The sequence below is a fragment of the Tachypleus tridentatus genome, chromosome 12 (genome assembly GCF_004210375.1).
Source record: "Tachypleus tridentatus isolate NWPU-2018 chromosome 12, ASM421037v1, whole genome shotgun sequence".
Classification (NCBI taxonomy): Eukaryota; Metazoa; Arthropoda; class Merostomata; order Xiphosura; family Limulidae; genus Tachypleus; species Tachypleus tridentatus.
Genome location: NC_134836.1, coordinates 82,008,860 through 82,025,209, shown reverse-complemented (window position 1 = coordinate 82,025,209; position 16,350 = coordinate 82,008,860). Strand labels below are relative to the sequence as shown.

Here is a 16,350-nt window from a genome sequence, read left to right as displayed (position 1 = left end):
TTGTCGAGTATGAGGTTTATTGAGTGACAGCTAAAGACTGCCCTTAATTGTTTACTGAAGTGGATTACAGGAAACAGTTTTACCTCTTATTACTCTAAAACCAGTTGCATGCATTTCTGCTGCCAATGGGGTATTCATCTCAATCCTGAGCTTTGTCTTTGTGTAGTTGTGCTTCCCTGTTGTTCCTGAGGCAAAGTTCTTGGGGCTAATTTTTGATCATAAGCTGACCTTTATTTCAGCAGCTATGAGTCAAGTGTAACAAGGACACTGAACATCCTGTGTGTCCTCTCTTTCACCTTTGCGGGAGCAGGTCGATGTTCTATGCTAAAAATCTATCGTTCCCTCAATTGATTGTAACTGGACCATGGGTCTCTGGTATATAGCTCTACCAGGACCTTGGACTTGAAGTTATTGGACCCTGGTCACCATCAAGGCTTCAGTTCTTCACAGTGACTTTCCTCACTTCTCCAGTCCAGAACTTCTATGCTGAGTTTCATGAACCTCCTCTACACTTTTGCCATTTACAGTTATCTTTACTGTATGCAGCAAAATTTTGATTGTTACCCCAGCACCCCACCTGGGGTTGTGTTTTGTTTTTCAGTGGGCCATGCTTTTTCAGAATAGATGTTCTGCCATATCTTTTTATAGCTTTCATATCCAGGCACAGTTGGCAGAACTTGGCTTGTCCTTGGATGGCATTGCTGTCTGCACTGGGCAGACCATCCCACAATGGTCTATTACCATCCCCAAATGTGACCTTTCTTTTTGTCATCTGAAGAAGATTGATACTCCCAATTGGAAGTTCTGTCTTCTATTTGCTGAAGGTCCTTATAAATGAGAATGGAAGGATGGTTCAAAATCAAGTGACTCCATGGGCTCTGTCATGGTTTATTGTTGTTCGGTGGTTGCACACAGGATCCCTTCTACAGTTTCTGTGTTCACTGCTGAATTGTATGCCATTTCTCTTGCCTAGGATCACATAGAAGCTATGCAGTATATGAACTGTACTATTTATACTAATTCACATAGCTCTGTACTGGCTCTGGAATCACTTCATATTAGTTTTCACCCTGTTCTAGTTGATATTTAAAATCAACTGGCTCATTTCTCTTTATCATTCATTTCTATCCAGTTCTTCCAGATACTGGGCCAAGTTGGCATTCATGGGAACAAGTTTGCTGACACCACAGCTAAGCCTGTCTGCTCTGATGCTTTGGTTCTGTATTCAAGGCTCGACTCTACATCAGTTGGTGGTTGACTTGGAGTGAGCCACATGATGACAAGCTTTTCCAGATAAAACCTTCTATTTGACTTTGGTTGTCTTCCTTCCGTAAGGATTGATAAGTTGTCATATCTAGGCTATGCATTGGTCAGAGTTTTTTAATTCATAATTTTTTTTAATCTAGACTGATGCACAAGTGTTGACCTCAAGTCACAATAACCCATATTTTATTGATGTGTTGTCATTACAGTTGTGAGCAACAACAACATTCTACACCCATTTTTACCATGGGTTTACCCATGATGTTGGGCAGTGTCATTGGTGATGGTGATGCTGCCCACCTCAATTGTATTTTTAAATTTTTAAGGGTCATTGGCCTTTTTAACTCTGTTTAAGTTTTTAATTAAAAAATTGAATTTTGTTGTGTTTTAATCAGATTCCTTTTTATGTATTTTAATAAGTTTACTTTTTTACAAGTTTTATGGTGCAGATAGCCTGATTGCTTTTTGCCAATACATGCCTACCTACCAGCCACTTTCTTCTTGGCAACAGTTTTCACATAGCTGACATGCCCATTGAGGCCACTTCTTTCTAATGTTTATCTTAATGTTTGCAAGGAAATGCTGGAACCTGTATTTTAGTCAAGGTCATTGGCAAGACCTGTACTTGGCTATTGTCTATTAAGAATGTGTCTGGAGATATAACACCACTTTTTTGTGAGTTTCATTGTTTTTACTCAACCACATCTATTTATAACAGTGCCAGTTTCATGCACATTTTTTAGAATCTTGCTTGTAGCTTTTACTTATAGATGGATATCTTCACAAACTTTGATTTCTACCTGCTAGTTATCCAGGATTTTAATCTTTTGAGTCATCACTGGGTCACACTAATACCACTATTGTGTATAGAATGACTACCTTTAATTTTATAGTTTGTACATTTGTATGACAATTTCTGATTTATTTTAATAACCAGTCATGATGCATACTATTGAAATATAACTGTACTTTGGTGCTGTTCATTTGTACACAAACACATGACATTCGTGTAGTATTTGCCTTTTAAATTCTTTCTCTCTTTGATGAAAGAATACCTTTTTTTTCTTTGTTTCTATAATTAGTGTCTTTGCTGTATATGGAATGTTTTTTATTAATTCTTGTTTCAAGAGATTTGTATTCTAAATAATCATATTTTGTGATAAGTACTGATTTTGCCTTTCATTATTTTTCACATATATTTTTGAATTTGAACCATGTAAATTTCCTCACATGACCTTGTACTGGACAGAATTAGTATTGTAGCTCATGCTTTGTAAATTTCAGTTTATAATTTTTTTGTAAGCTTCACACTGTATATTAATGCAGCTTATAATTTTTAATAATAGCTTCCATTTTTAATTTTTAAATTGTTTAGGTTTTAGTCAAATGTGTGTCACATCTATCGCTAATCTCCTGCAGCAGAATATAGCTTCTGGTTCTGCTAGGACTATGTTTTCCAAAGATAAGGTAAGTTTTGTGGTGAATATATTATGTTGAATTGTGTAATACCAATATCAGATTTCTGTAATGATTATTTTGGAATTAGCATGTATAATATCAAAATATGGGCTGGAATTTTAAAGGCTTTAAACTTTTGTAAAAAATTATTGTATCTGATGTTAGTTCTTGGGTTCCTAATCAGTTTTGATTTACTACTCAGTATCAAGTTATTTTAAGTATGTTGCAGAAATTTTAGTTATTAAATTTTAGTTTATTTTAGTTACATGCCGTATATTAGTCAGGAGGTTATCACTTTTTGAAAACTTTTAACAGCTGACACCAATGAAGCTACAATAAATTAAGATTTATGTTATACTAATTCACTTTATTAGGTTTGAATTAGATAGTATCAGTGAGACCTTCAGCTGCAAGAAAAGGCCGAGTGGTAATCATGATTGGACTGTGAACCTGAAGATTCATTGTAAATGAATCATTGCTACAAAAAAGTCTTTTTTTATTTATAAGAGTGAAAATAAAATCTCATTATTCAATCAAAAAAGAGTAGACCCAAAAGTGATGGTGGATTCTGTTAACTCTCTGTCTTCCCTCTACTTCAACAGTTCTAAATTAGAGACAGCTATGCATAAATAGCTCATATGTACTTTTCCATGGGATACTGAAACAAATAAATTTGAAGAGAGCAATGTCCTGTTAAGTCAATGTACAGCCAAATGATCTTTACCATACATTTACAGGTTGTACAAAATTCAGGTGCTACTTCATTCTTATCAATAAACATGATTTATTTCAAATATGTGAATCATTTGAAAGGTCCTTGAATCACTTTAATATGAATATATGTATTAACCATAAACTAGACTTTTCCTTCATATTTAATATATGTTTTAACTCTTAAAAAATGTTAATTTGTGGGGCTGCTAGGTGTAAAGAAGATTGAAATTATTATCTTGGTGAGAATTTTTGAACTTTGTTTTAAATTAGCAGTTCAAATGGTGTGAGGCAATAAGTAAGAAGATCACAAAATTGCAAAGTGCTCACATTTATTTGCACCCTTACTTGAATTTAATGTATTGTTGGGCTCAAATGAATCATTGAAATATAAATATATATATTTGTGCCATATCATGAGATTTTTTATATACATGCAATACATTACTGTTAAAGTTACCACCACAAATGTTGAAACACATTGTTGATTCTACCTACAAACTGATTAAACCAAAAAGTATACAGTTTACCATCTAGATAGGCCTCTCATGTTTTAATATTTTGGTTATATGCAGCTGGTAATTTTTTGGATCTTAGTCTTAATACAAAAATCTCCTAGACATCTCAGGCAAATATAGTATTTGATTTTTTTTTGTTAAATTGACAAAGCTTATAACAATGATGTTTATTTATATATAATATTGAATATTATTCTTTCTTTAATAAATTTTGCTGTTGACTGAAAAGTTATGCATGTACCTTGTCCTAATCATCTTATGCTGATATAAATTTGTTTTTAAGGGATGGTGATACAAGAAAATGTTCTTAAGATTTTGCATTAGTGCTCAGTGTTACATCAAATAAGGCTCATGGTGATACTCATCGTATTTGAAATTTTAAACTAGTACGTGTGAAATAATTCTTATCAAGAAAATAAATTTTTCTTTTCCATTAATATCAATTGAAGTTGCACATTAGAAAAAATGTATAACTCATATTATACGAGTACATTTTAAAACCTAATATTTTAACTAATTGGGTTTTAATTTAATATTGTTCAATAAAAAATACACACTGGACAGTATTTGCATTAAAAGTTTATTTGATTTTTAAGTTTCCAAAACACACACACACACACACACACTTTATCTTACACTTAGCTTTAACCCAATGAACATTTCTTTTCTTTGCTCATCCAATAATTGTGTTATGAACCTTATCTCACTTACTTCATCCCTTATACCTCACTAGATTTCCTATAGCAAGTTCAATGTTGTGATTATCTCAACCTATATTAATGCTCCACCTATACAGTCTCCTAATATAAGCTCCCTGTTATTATTTCCCATTTACTTTTCTTGAAAGCAGAATGTTATGATAACAGTTTTTATGCTTACTGTGGGTTTCTCCTATGTGTTGTATAACACATCTTGATGTGATTTTTTTTACCCATTTTATTTGGTTTTGAGTTCATTGTCTTCATTTTCCCTCTTGGTGTGAATTCCCTTATGTGGTGAGGGAACCTCCCAGGGAGGGTTCTGTTCTTTTAGTTTACCTCTTCTGGGATCTAAACATTCACCTATGTGTCTGCTGTGCATGGTGACCCATGAAAGAGAGTAGAGGATCCCGGTCGCTGAGGGGTCCAACCCTAACACACCACTTTGGCCTTGAATTCCTGCAGACAGGCAGCCTTGAGGTGTACCCCTTTGGGTCATTCGGCTGGTCCACTTGGGCTTGGGTCAACTGAGCATCAGTGTTGAACATTCTCAGCAGGTGTTATGGACATTGTGTCTGCTGATGTTTGGGTATAGTGCTCAGAAAACCCTGGTGTGGCTATAGTGTCATTGTTTTGCATTGTAGCACATCCCCTCATAGGCTTCCATGGTGGGTGGGGTCAGTGGGCACTGAAATATACTCCATTTCTTATGGATACCCCCATCCAAGAAAAGAAAAAAAATCATTGGAAAATACCAATCACCATCACAGTCAATTCCATGCTTTGATTTCCCCTTATGCGTTCATTATCTGAGAAGTCCTTAGGTCAGGTATTAGAGGGGCTTGCTGGCTTCCAGTGCTTTGGAGACATTTTAGTGGAAATATCTTCACCACAACACACTAAACTCTCTGAATTCAAAAGAGCATTGGGGATATACCTATTGAGGTTACTCCTCATGCTACTCTTAATTCCTCAAGAGGAATTATTGTTGAGAGGAAATCTAAAGAATATTCTCAAGTAAGAGATTGTCACTGGTTTATCTAGCCAAGGCATTTCTGCCATACTTCATATCTTTATTCATAAGAGCAGAATAATGCTGCCTACTGATGTTCTGATTTTGACGTTTACATTTCCATGTTCACCTGCCATTATTTAGGCAGGTTACTTGAACTGTAAGTTGCGACCATATATTCCAAACTTCTCTGATGTTTTCAGTGACAGCTGTTGGGTCATTTAAAATCATCTTATCATGGTTTTTTGATGTATATTCATTGTGGTGGCAAAGACCATGACACCAATAAAAGTGAACTCAAACTTTGTTAGCTGTAGTGGTTCACGCCCTTATTTTTATTCTTACCTTGAGTGAAGGAGGAAGAGGTGTAATGTTTTAAAACAATATTTCCTACCCAGAGGCTCAGAATTTATTATTCCCTCCTCCAACTTGGATATATGTTGTTGCACTCCATTTTGTGCCTGTCTACTGTGGGACTGCAGACAGATATCTCCTTGCCTCCAACATAGTCATTCTCCAAACATGTAAAGAGTCTTTATGCCCTTCATGGTTAAAAGAGTTGGTGAGTCAACGTTTACTCCTATCTCTGTTCCAACCAGTCATTTCAGTGGCTCCCCAGATACAGTTCCTTTGATTCTGGCATATTACATTTGTTTGTTTCCATTTACTTTTTTGGCCTGGAGATGCAGAACAATTATTCATTCATGTCCTCATTTGCTGGTATCTCTGTCTACCAACAGAAACCTGCACACTTGACCTACAACAGGATCCATGGAGGTTGATAGACCTCTTTCTAATAAAGAGAAATGACATGGTTGAAAAGAGAAGAGCTCTCTGCCCAATTTTTCTTCACCTAAGTAAAAATTCCCACTTTGATAGTGTGGAACTCTCAATGTTTCTGTTCTAATTTGAATCACATAAAGGTGCTCGTTGATTCTTATCATTCTGTGTGTCTTTCCTTGCAATAAATGTTTTTGAAATCTGCTAATACAAGCATGAGATACATTTCTTATGCTTTCAAACCACATTGCTTTTTAGCAGGCTCCTGCACACGTTTGGTGGGTAAGTTGTCAATGCCAGAAGGAATCTTGGATTAAGTTCATAACCAGTATCCTCTGTTACCACCAGTACCAAAATCATGAGACAAGAACTCAAACTTGCTCTTTATCAGTCAGACCTAATGAAAAATATTTACTACAAGATGCTGTGCCATCTCTCTTCTGCCTCTCTAACTATTTTTCTGGTTGTTGTTAAACAGATTTGGTAGGAAAATGATTTTCCTGATGCATTGTTCCTGGCTAATGTCCTTCTTTTTTCTAAACCTGGGAAGAATCCCAAAATTCCTTCAAACTATTGTCCAGTTGCTATGATGAACTGTCACTAATATCTTAAAGACGATGATTAATGCTCATCTTGTTTGGTTCCTTGAATCTAACAACCTCCTCTTGCCCACCAGTTGTGGGTTGCAACGACAACACTCCACCATGGACTACCTGATTTGACTTGAAATATCAATCAGTGAAGCCTTTTTCAAGTGACAACATCTAGTTCCTGTATTCTTTGATCTTGAGAAAATTTATGATACTACAGGGAGGGACAACATTTTGTGAGACCTCTATCCATATGGGTTGTGTGACCATTTATCTGCTTTTTTCAAAAAATGTGTAATGGACCAGCAAGTCCAAGTCCATGTAGGTTTGACACTTTTCTTTTTTTTCCCTCAGGAACTTAGAGTCTTGAGAGGCTGTGTCTTGAGTGTCAAACTTTTGAGTGTGAAGATTAATGCCATCACTAGATAACATCTTCCTACTATTGCAAATGGGCTCTATGTCAGTGTATCCACATCTCATGTCAGTTATCATTGATGAAGTTTATCGGGTGGCAGCTTTAAACTGCCCTCATTCATTTATTGTAGTGGGCCATAGCAAATGGTTTTATCCTTGCTTTCTTTTACCACCAGTGATGTTTTTACCCCAATCCTGAGCTTCGTCTTGGTGATGTTCTTTTTCCTATGGTCCATGAGGCAAAGTCTTTGGGGCTTGTCTTTGACTATAAACCGACGTTCATTACACATCAACCAGCTATGCGTCAAGTGAACCAGAACACTAAACATCGTATGTGTCTTCTTCTTCTACTCTGGAGAGAGGATTGATGTTCTATGCTAAAAATCTATTGTGCCCCTATTTGACCAAAACTGGACTCGAGTTTCTGGTTCTGCCAGGGCCCTTGCCCTTGAAAATGTTGGACACTGTTCACAATCTGAGACTTTGGCTTTGTGTGTGGGCTTTCTTAACTTTTCCAGTTCAGAGTTTGTACACACCAAGTCTTGTGAACCTCTTCTACACCTTTATCATTTTCAGTTTTCTTTATTCTATGCTTGAAAATTTGATTCTTACCACAGCATTCCATCAGTGTCTTCCTTTGTATGTGGTCCATGCTGTTTGGAAGACATCTCTTCCATTGGTATTTTCGGTCTTTGTAACAAGCTACAGCTTGCTGAATTGGGACTTATTACTATCCCCACCTGTGATCTTTCTTTGAGTTACCTGGGGAAGATGGATGCTCCCAATTGGAAGTATCATCTTCATCTTGCTGAATATCTTTCAAACCATCCATATTGATTTTACTTTTATTTTTTTACTAGGTTATTTGGCACAGATAGGATAGCCTAGTTACTTTGTGCTAATAAATGCTGTACAACCATTCAACTGACTGCCATTGTGCAAATAATGGATGGTCTTCCCAGATGTATGGAAAGAACAGGACCAACCTATACAGGAGTCTGTTTGTAATTCCAGTTCAGAAATGACTCTTTGATGTTTGATTGTGTTGTGGATGGCCCTTCAGTTTGGTCATTATCTTCATTTCAGTGATCATGGCAAGCATAAATTCTTGTGCCATTTATTTACTTAGTTTGTTCCACATCCTCCTCCAAATTCTGGGGTTACAAGGTGTTGCCTTGCATCTCAGGTTGGGGAAATGAGATTACTGTTTATAATTTCATGCAAAGTAACCTCTGTTTTATCAGGTTGAATGAGATACGACAGAGCATATAATTCTGAGTTGAATTTGTTGCATTTTGTGCTTCTTCAGTATAAGGTTTTCCACTTTTGTGTTGCTTGCCTCCTTTTTGTAATTCCAATGACTTGACATGCAACGTTTTGTAACTTTCTGGTTTGGTTTCCAATAATACCATATAACTAAACAAGACCAAATATAAAGCAGTTCTCCTATCTAGCCACTATGCCTTGGACCTAGATTTGTGTGTAATTCCAATGATAAGATGTGGAGCTTTGTCTGCCTGTTGGAGCCTGGACAAATTTCTGTTCTTCTAATGATATAAGGATTTTGCCTCTGTGGCTGGTCGTCCTTTACCACCCAAAAATCACATTTCACATTGTCTGGGTGAAGAGCATACCTGTTCCAGAAGTGCTATTACTATATCTCATTTTCACATGCATCATTTTCTATGCTGACATTTACTGTATGTTTTTACCCTTACTGACCCTTCCACCTTATCAATGTGGGATTTTATCTAAAGCATGAACAGAGGTATGTTTTGGAAGTTAACACATCCTAATAGTGAAAATATATTTCTGATAATACTTACCTCCTCTTACACTCTCCCACCCTTCCTTCCTACAAAATGGTTGGTTTTTGGGCCTTCTAATTTGGACAATCTTGAAATGTGAATAGTAATTAACAATGGAGAGCTTATTTATGGACCTGGAATAGGAGAAAAATGGTTTGTAATTGGTGAGAATCACAGGATTTAACTAGCTATGTTAAATATAATTGAGTATAAAAGCCAGAGCAAGTGAGGTAATATTCATATCGATCCTTAACTTAATAACTTAGAATCTAAGTGCAATGCCCCCCTACAATCTTGTTTCTAAGATGTGCCTGGCAATGGTCAGTTAAAAACTCTTTTTCTTAACCTGAAGATGACGTAAGAAGATTGAAGCTTTGTTTTGTACTTTATTCTAATTAAAGTTTTAATTCCCATACTAGTCAATTTAGAATATATTATTAGCATATCAATTATTTATTAGTTAATTACAAATGTAATACTGGGTTCTCAGCATTAAAATATCTTTGTCTCTAGATTGTTCACATGTGTGGTTACTTTCTAGTTTAATATTTTTAAACACAATGCTCCAACTAAAAATTCTATGTTTTTGACTACTAAATGTTTAATAAACTAATGGACTTGAACATTTATTGTTGGACAGGTAAGTCGTGTAGTTAAGTATAATTAATTGTGTTGAAATATCATCTGAACTTTTGCTGTGTTTTTACACAGCATGAAAAGTGGAATAATAACTGTAATGATATTCTTCTAAGACCACCAGAGTATTGAATAGTATAAACTGTGGTAAAACAAAAAGTATTACTGAATTTTGATGGGTTTTTTTTGTTACATATTTAATCCAATAAAATTATATACAATTGGAAAAAGTGGAAGCCAACTGAACATTTAATAAAATGATAAATTTTCAATAATAATTAAAACATTTTACAGTATGTTTACACAAAATAAACAATTTCGTTTAAAACATTTTAACTGTAATTTTATTGTCTAGTGGTGAAAAATTATAAGTGTTAATATACAACTTTATTTAAATTATATTCAATGAAAAGATGTGGAATAGATTCATTACAGTTAACTGACATTACTATTTGTGCTATATTTTTGTTTATTAGTGCCTGGTACAGATTAACCTAGTGTTTCCAGTTCATTATAAAAAAAGTTCCTTCTCAAAAAAATGGATGAAATACAAATTAGATACTATAAAATATTCAGAATTTTGGCTATCACCAGTCAAATTAATTACCAAATGCTTTTCAAATTTGCCACTTGGTTTGCTAAATTGTAATCATGATATGCTTGTCCCTGTAATGTGTTATGAAAAACAAAATATTACAAAAAAGCTTGTTATGGAGGTGTGTGTTATCAAAGTTTATTACTCATAACTTGTGAAAAATGACTTTTATAGGCTAACAATTTTTAATGTTATTGTGAGTTGTACAAAAATTTAAGCATCTAGGCTAATAGCTTCTTCCTTTACCACTGTAGTTTTGTTTTCACATATGCAAAAAAACAAACTTAAACATTTGCTGAATAAACTATATACTTCAATCTTTCTTAATTATATTTTAGGGATGTTTTATTTTTGTCACTGGATAATGATAAATCTAGTTAAAGGGCATAAAACATAAAGAAATAATTAATATAAAATGCTACAAAGATAATTGAAATATTTATATACTTATCAAATAATGGTTATTACACTAATTTTAAAGAATACACAAGTTAATAGATGGTGTGACTTAAAAGACGTGAATGAATAAAATTCCTGTTAGATGTTTTTAGAAATAAAAATTAAATACTTAAACTACTGGTTTGGGTTGAGAAACATAAAAAAAAAATTTTACATGTATATTTTTCTCTACAAGTGGGTTTTCATATCATCAATAAATAGTTAAACATTACAAGGAATGAAAACTGATACTTCTTAGGTGATGTTTCTTTAGTACAGAGTACCTGTCTTCACTCAAACTAAAACATACATAATGAGCTACTTGAACATTATGAGGATGTGTTACTGTCATGAAAGTAAAAAAAATTAATTGGATTTTGAAGTTGGGAACTTAAGCTTTTAAAGGAAATTATTTGTTTGAAAATAAATCTTAAATTCTATTTTAGTTAAATAATTTTAATTTTTTATCACCTTTTATCGTTAAAAAACTAGATCTATTGCTGTGAAAATGTTTCATCCCCAGGGAAACAGATGGGTGTATTGTTTTTAAGTACCTGAATTTTAACTGTAAAATATAAGTGTTATGCTTAATGTGAATATTGTAATTATAGAAAGTAATACAGATATTGAATTTATTGTTGCAGCTCGTGGGGTTACTGGATTTATGATCTTGTGTAGAATTATACATTTATTTTTATTTTTTAATTGTCATTAACTTACAAAATACTTGCAGAGCAGTAAATAACAGAATGTGTTAAAAGTGGCTGTATTTTTCTCATCATTGTCAGCTTCATTGTGATTCTAGTTTACTCTTGTATGGACCCATAAACTGGAACATCAGACCTACTTGCCATGCCTACATGTTACATCCTTTCTCACAAATTACCAGTAATTTTCTCTGATGTTTGACACTGTATTATTCATAATCAATTCAAATCCATAGCTTGAATTTATCAAATTATTTAGTATTTTGTTTGTTTTTCTACAAAGTACAGGGTGTTTGAAAAGTCTAGAACCTTGGGTAATCTAATGAATTTTGCAGATTATTTTTCACATACTATCTTTGTAATTGAGAACAAGTTTGATTTACAGCATGATTAATTTGAACTTCTTATTCTCTGACAGTACCATAATCATTTATCTACTTGCAATTTAGAAAAGCTGAAAATCACCCATGGTTTCAAGCTTTTCTAACCTTAACTAACCTAAACAGATTCTTATTTTTACATTTTAGCTACTTTTATGTTAATAAATAAATAATAAACATGAAAAACAAGAAATAAATTACTTACTTCTACCTTCTTTGCTGTTGATTGTTAATGATACTTTACCCTACTTTTGTTATATTAATAGTTTAGTGCACTAAATAATTTCTATTTAATTACATAATATGTCAAAAGAGATAGAATAATAACATGCAAAAAACAGACAAGGTTTAATAACTATCACAATTTTTTGGTTTTCTATCCATGCAACAAGAGCTATTACAAATTCATTCAAACTAGTTAATATGTTTCCCATGGGAACAAAGCTTTACTAAAAAAGAAACTGATATTTAGAAAAACAAAGAAATGTAATACTTCATTTGATAGATCAAAATCTTGGCTTTCTATTGGTTGCAAACGGTATGGTATTAACCATTTTGCAATGAGCTCTATAATATACACAAGTTTGTCTACATATTTGCACATGTTAAGTACTTGCACTACAACTTTTTATACAGTATATCTATCTACACAAAATTTGGTAGAGTTTTAATAACAATTACAAGTATCTTGTATACAAAAAAATCAGATTTTTAATGATATATTTTTGCTAAAGATTTGTTCATGAAAATAGTCTGTTTTGTTACTAGTCTGAGTGCAGTGCAATTTCATGTTAAAATTTAAAAAAAACATTGTTTCAAAAATTATTTGCATAATTTCTAAAACCTCCTCAATATATTTCAGATGTTTGTTTTCAGTAAGACTATATTTTGTTATTTTCTATAATGTAACTACATGGGGTCTGTCACTTAACCAATCTCATAACCATCATAAAAGAAGTACGAAGTAAGTATAAATTTTCCTTTTTTGCACTTGAATGACTACATATTACATCATATTATCTATGTATCTTAAGTTTTATAATGCTATAAAATAAGCATGTATATTTTTTATTGTTTTGGCTTTCCAGTCATGCATACCTAACATTACATAACTTGTATTGAAGAGGTGCATGTGCACTTAGGTCATGTATCCAGTAATATAAAACTAACCTTTAGTCATCCCTGTCTTGATTGTGTTTTAGGGGATTAATATTTTGTGATATACAATCACATATTATACATTATATGTACATATAGATTATTACTATATATGCAAAAACGGCTCGTTTGGGTTGAGAAAATATTTTACGTAGAAGAGCGAATAACGTCTTTGTGAACCTGACGATGACTGAAGAAGGTCGAAACATTGTTCGCTCTTTTCTACGTAAAATATTTTCTCAACCCAAACGAGCCGTTTTTGCATATATATTTCTCTACAAGTGAGTTTTCTCGACATCACTGATTATAGATTATTACTGTTTAGAAATAAATTATTAAACTTATATTTTCTTAAAATACAGAACAATCAAGAAGTAAAGCAAACAATTATCTCTTCTTGCTACAGCGTTTGTACTCGGTTGTTGTTGGACATAGATTACCAACACTTTTAAAATTTTCAGAGGAGGATATCAGGTGCTGATTTATCTATTCAATGACTATAAAAAATTATACTTTGAGTAATGATCATTTTATAGTTAGTAATATGAGTTAAATATCATACTTATTGGAGGGGTGGTGAATAAACTAGAGAAGAGGGGATGCCTAGAGAAAGAGTCATATTACTTGCACTAGGAGAAATTCAGGATTTTTTTTTTGAAGTTATGAAATGAAGAGCATATATCTTACATACTATTAAAATATGGATTATTAGTATGATTTTATGCTATACTTATTGGTATAACATAAATAAAAAGTAGTTTAAATTTTGTATGTAAGTCACTAAAATCCTTGGGACATGCAGTAAAGGATGGCTGTGCAGAGTAGTACTATAATGTACTCAACATCAACTCAATATAGTGTTAGTATAAAACTACTTTAAGTAAAGCTTAATGTAAAAGTATGATCATCAGTAGTTTCTTATAAAATTGTTCATGTTTAAAAAATTATTTTAAGAATAGGATTAATTAATAAAGAATTTAATTTAATTATTCTTAGAAAAAATATTTTAAAATTGTGAAAACTATTAGAAACTACCTCTTGTATGTAGGTATTAATAAAAGGACATCTGAATGGGTTTTTATATCTATACTTAAAAATATATTTAGTTGTGGTATCTTAAATCATTCAAAAATAAAATAGACGTTGAAAATAAAAGTTTTCAGGCTTTTATGAAACACTGAAGAAGTTCACAAAAATCAGCTTACAATAACATAATTTGTACCTGATCTTGACCAAAGATTAAATTTTATTTATGAATAAGCTTAAAATGCATGATTATGTGTAATACAGTTTTACTGTTTGTTACAGTTGGTATAATATTGTATATTTGTGTTTTCAGGTTTTAATAATTGTGTAATACCTTTTTCTAATGTTAACAAAATGATATAATTTTCCAGTGATCTCTTTACAATATTTATTCTGTTAGTTCAGGAACTTCTTTGAAGTTTTTTTCTTGTAACTCGTGGTTTTATAATCTGCATATTGTTTGAACATTATTCATATTGTGATTATGAATATCATGAAGAATGTGTTTTGTGCTAATTTTGTATTTTTTTTATAATGGACAATTTTCAAAAGCTTCATGACTGTGAACAAATGTTTAAACCTTTGTCATGCTGTTGAGTTTAATCAAATCTAAACTTAGCAGTCATTAATTAAATTCAATTTTTATGACATGTTATTCAATTTTAAGATTACATATGTAAATTATTGAAGATTATTTTGATTCTTAAGTGAAAGGAAATGACTGTTTCCTTTTTTTTAAAGATTATTCAGAAGTATATACCTCACTGAAGCTAATTTATTATAGCAGCTGTTTTAAAGTGTTTGACATTCCACATTTTGCACAGCACATGTAGTTTCAAGGCCTGTTAATTTATTAACAGCTATGCTACTGAAATTTCTTGGTGCTTTAATTTATGCATTTTATTTATCTCAGGTATATAGGTAACAAAATTATTTAATGAACACATGTTTGTAAACTTTAAGGTGCTTATAACAGAGAGTAATAGCTGTCAACATATTGGTAATAAAAATTCTTTACATATTACATGTAATATATTACAACTTATATTCTCATACTAAAGAGAAATATACAATAATATCTGTTATCAGTGTTTTACCAATACAGAACTCCATTATTTCCTATTTATTAAGAAATACTGCAACTTAACTACTTGTGTAAATGAAATATAATCCATAATATAGATGTGTATAATGACAATATAACAGACCTAGCATGGTCAGGTGGGTTAAGGCATTTGACTCCTAATCTGATGGTCATGGGTTTGAATTTCCATCACACTAAACATGCTTGCCCTTTCAGTCGTCAGGGTATTATAATGTGACGGTCAATCTCACTATTTGTTGGTTAAAAGAGTAGCCAAAGAGTTGGTAGTGGGTGGTGATGACTAGCTGCCTTCACTTTTGTCTTACACTGCTAAATTAGGGACAGCTAGTGCAGATAGCCCTTGAGTAGCTTTGTGTGGAATTCAAAACAAACAGACAATATAATTTGATCCAGTAAATATAATCATAACCAAAATTTAATCTCATGTGAGACTATATGGATTTTCTGAATTTCTTTCTGTGCACAGTGAATTTAATGTATTTTATGCTATTTGTATAATATTTAGTTTTCGTGGTTGATTTTTACATTTATTTTTTACTTTAAATTAAAATCAGTTAAAATTTTTGACAGAAATATAATTATTTGAAGATGTGCTGTACCTATTAAACCTCTTTTGAGAGCAGCAAGCAAAATAACTTCTTACTATTGAGGAAAATAGTTGTAAAGAAACTAAACCTTAAATAGGAAATATCAGAAGTAAAAAACAGTAATTGAGAGCATCTTATGCTTCACAAAGGTATAAATAAATATATAATAAGTTTTGCAATTATTTATAGGAAATTATTCCATTTATTGAAAAGCACTGGGAACACATGACAACAATGGCTCGCAGAGTGAAACAAACATGGCATACAACTGTTCATAAAACAATGGTAAGTGTAAAAATTATTGTATTTTAAGTAATACAGTGATTCTCATTTATAAAACTATTTATGTGGATTTCATTAACATGAAAAGTAATATTTTCTAACATTTCTTTACTAATGAACAATGCTTATGAAAATATAGTGTGAACATTGTATATTACTTAAATTAATTGTGCTGTTGCCTATG

General features: G+C 32.3%; 1 protein-coding gene across 16 annotated transcripts in view; it reads left to right on the top strand.

Moving 5' to 3' along the window:
* The window catches only part of LOC143233807 (set1/Ash2 histone methyltransferase complex subunit ASH2-like), a 142,926-nt gene that overhangs the window by 37,058 nt on the left and 89,518 nt on the right, over positions 1 to 16,350 (top strand). For all 16 annotated transcript variants that reach the window (XM_076470517.1, XM_076470513.1, XM_076470507.1 and 13 more), the window contains 2 exons: positions 2,639 to 2,730; positions 16,074 to 16,169. In XM_076470517.1, the coding sequence (XP_076326632.1) occupies positions 2,639 to 2,730; positions 16,074 to 16,169 (188 nt within the window). The remainder of the gene's footprint in view (positions 1 to 2,638; positions 2,731 to 16,073; positions 16,170 to 16,350) is intronic.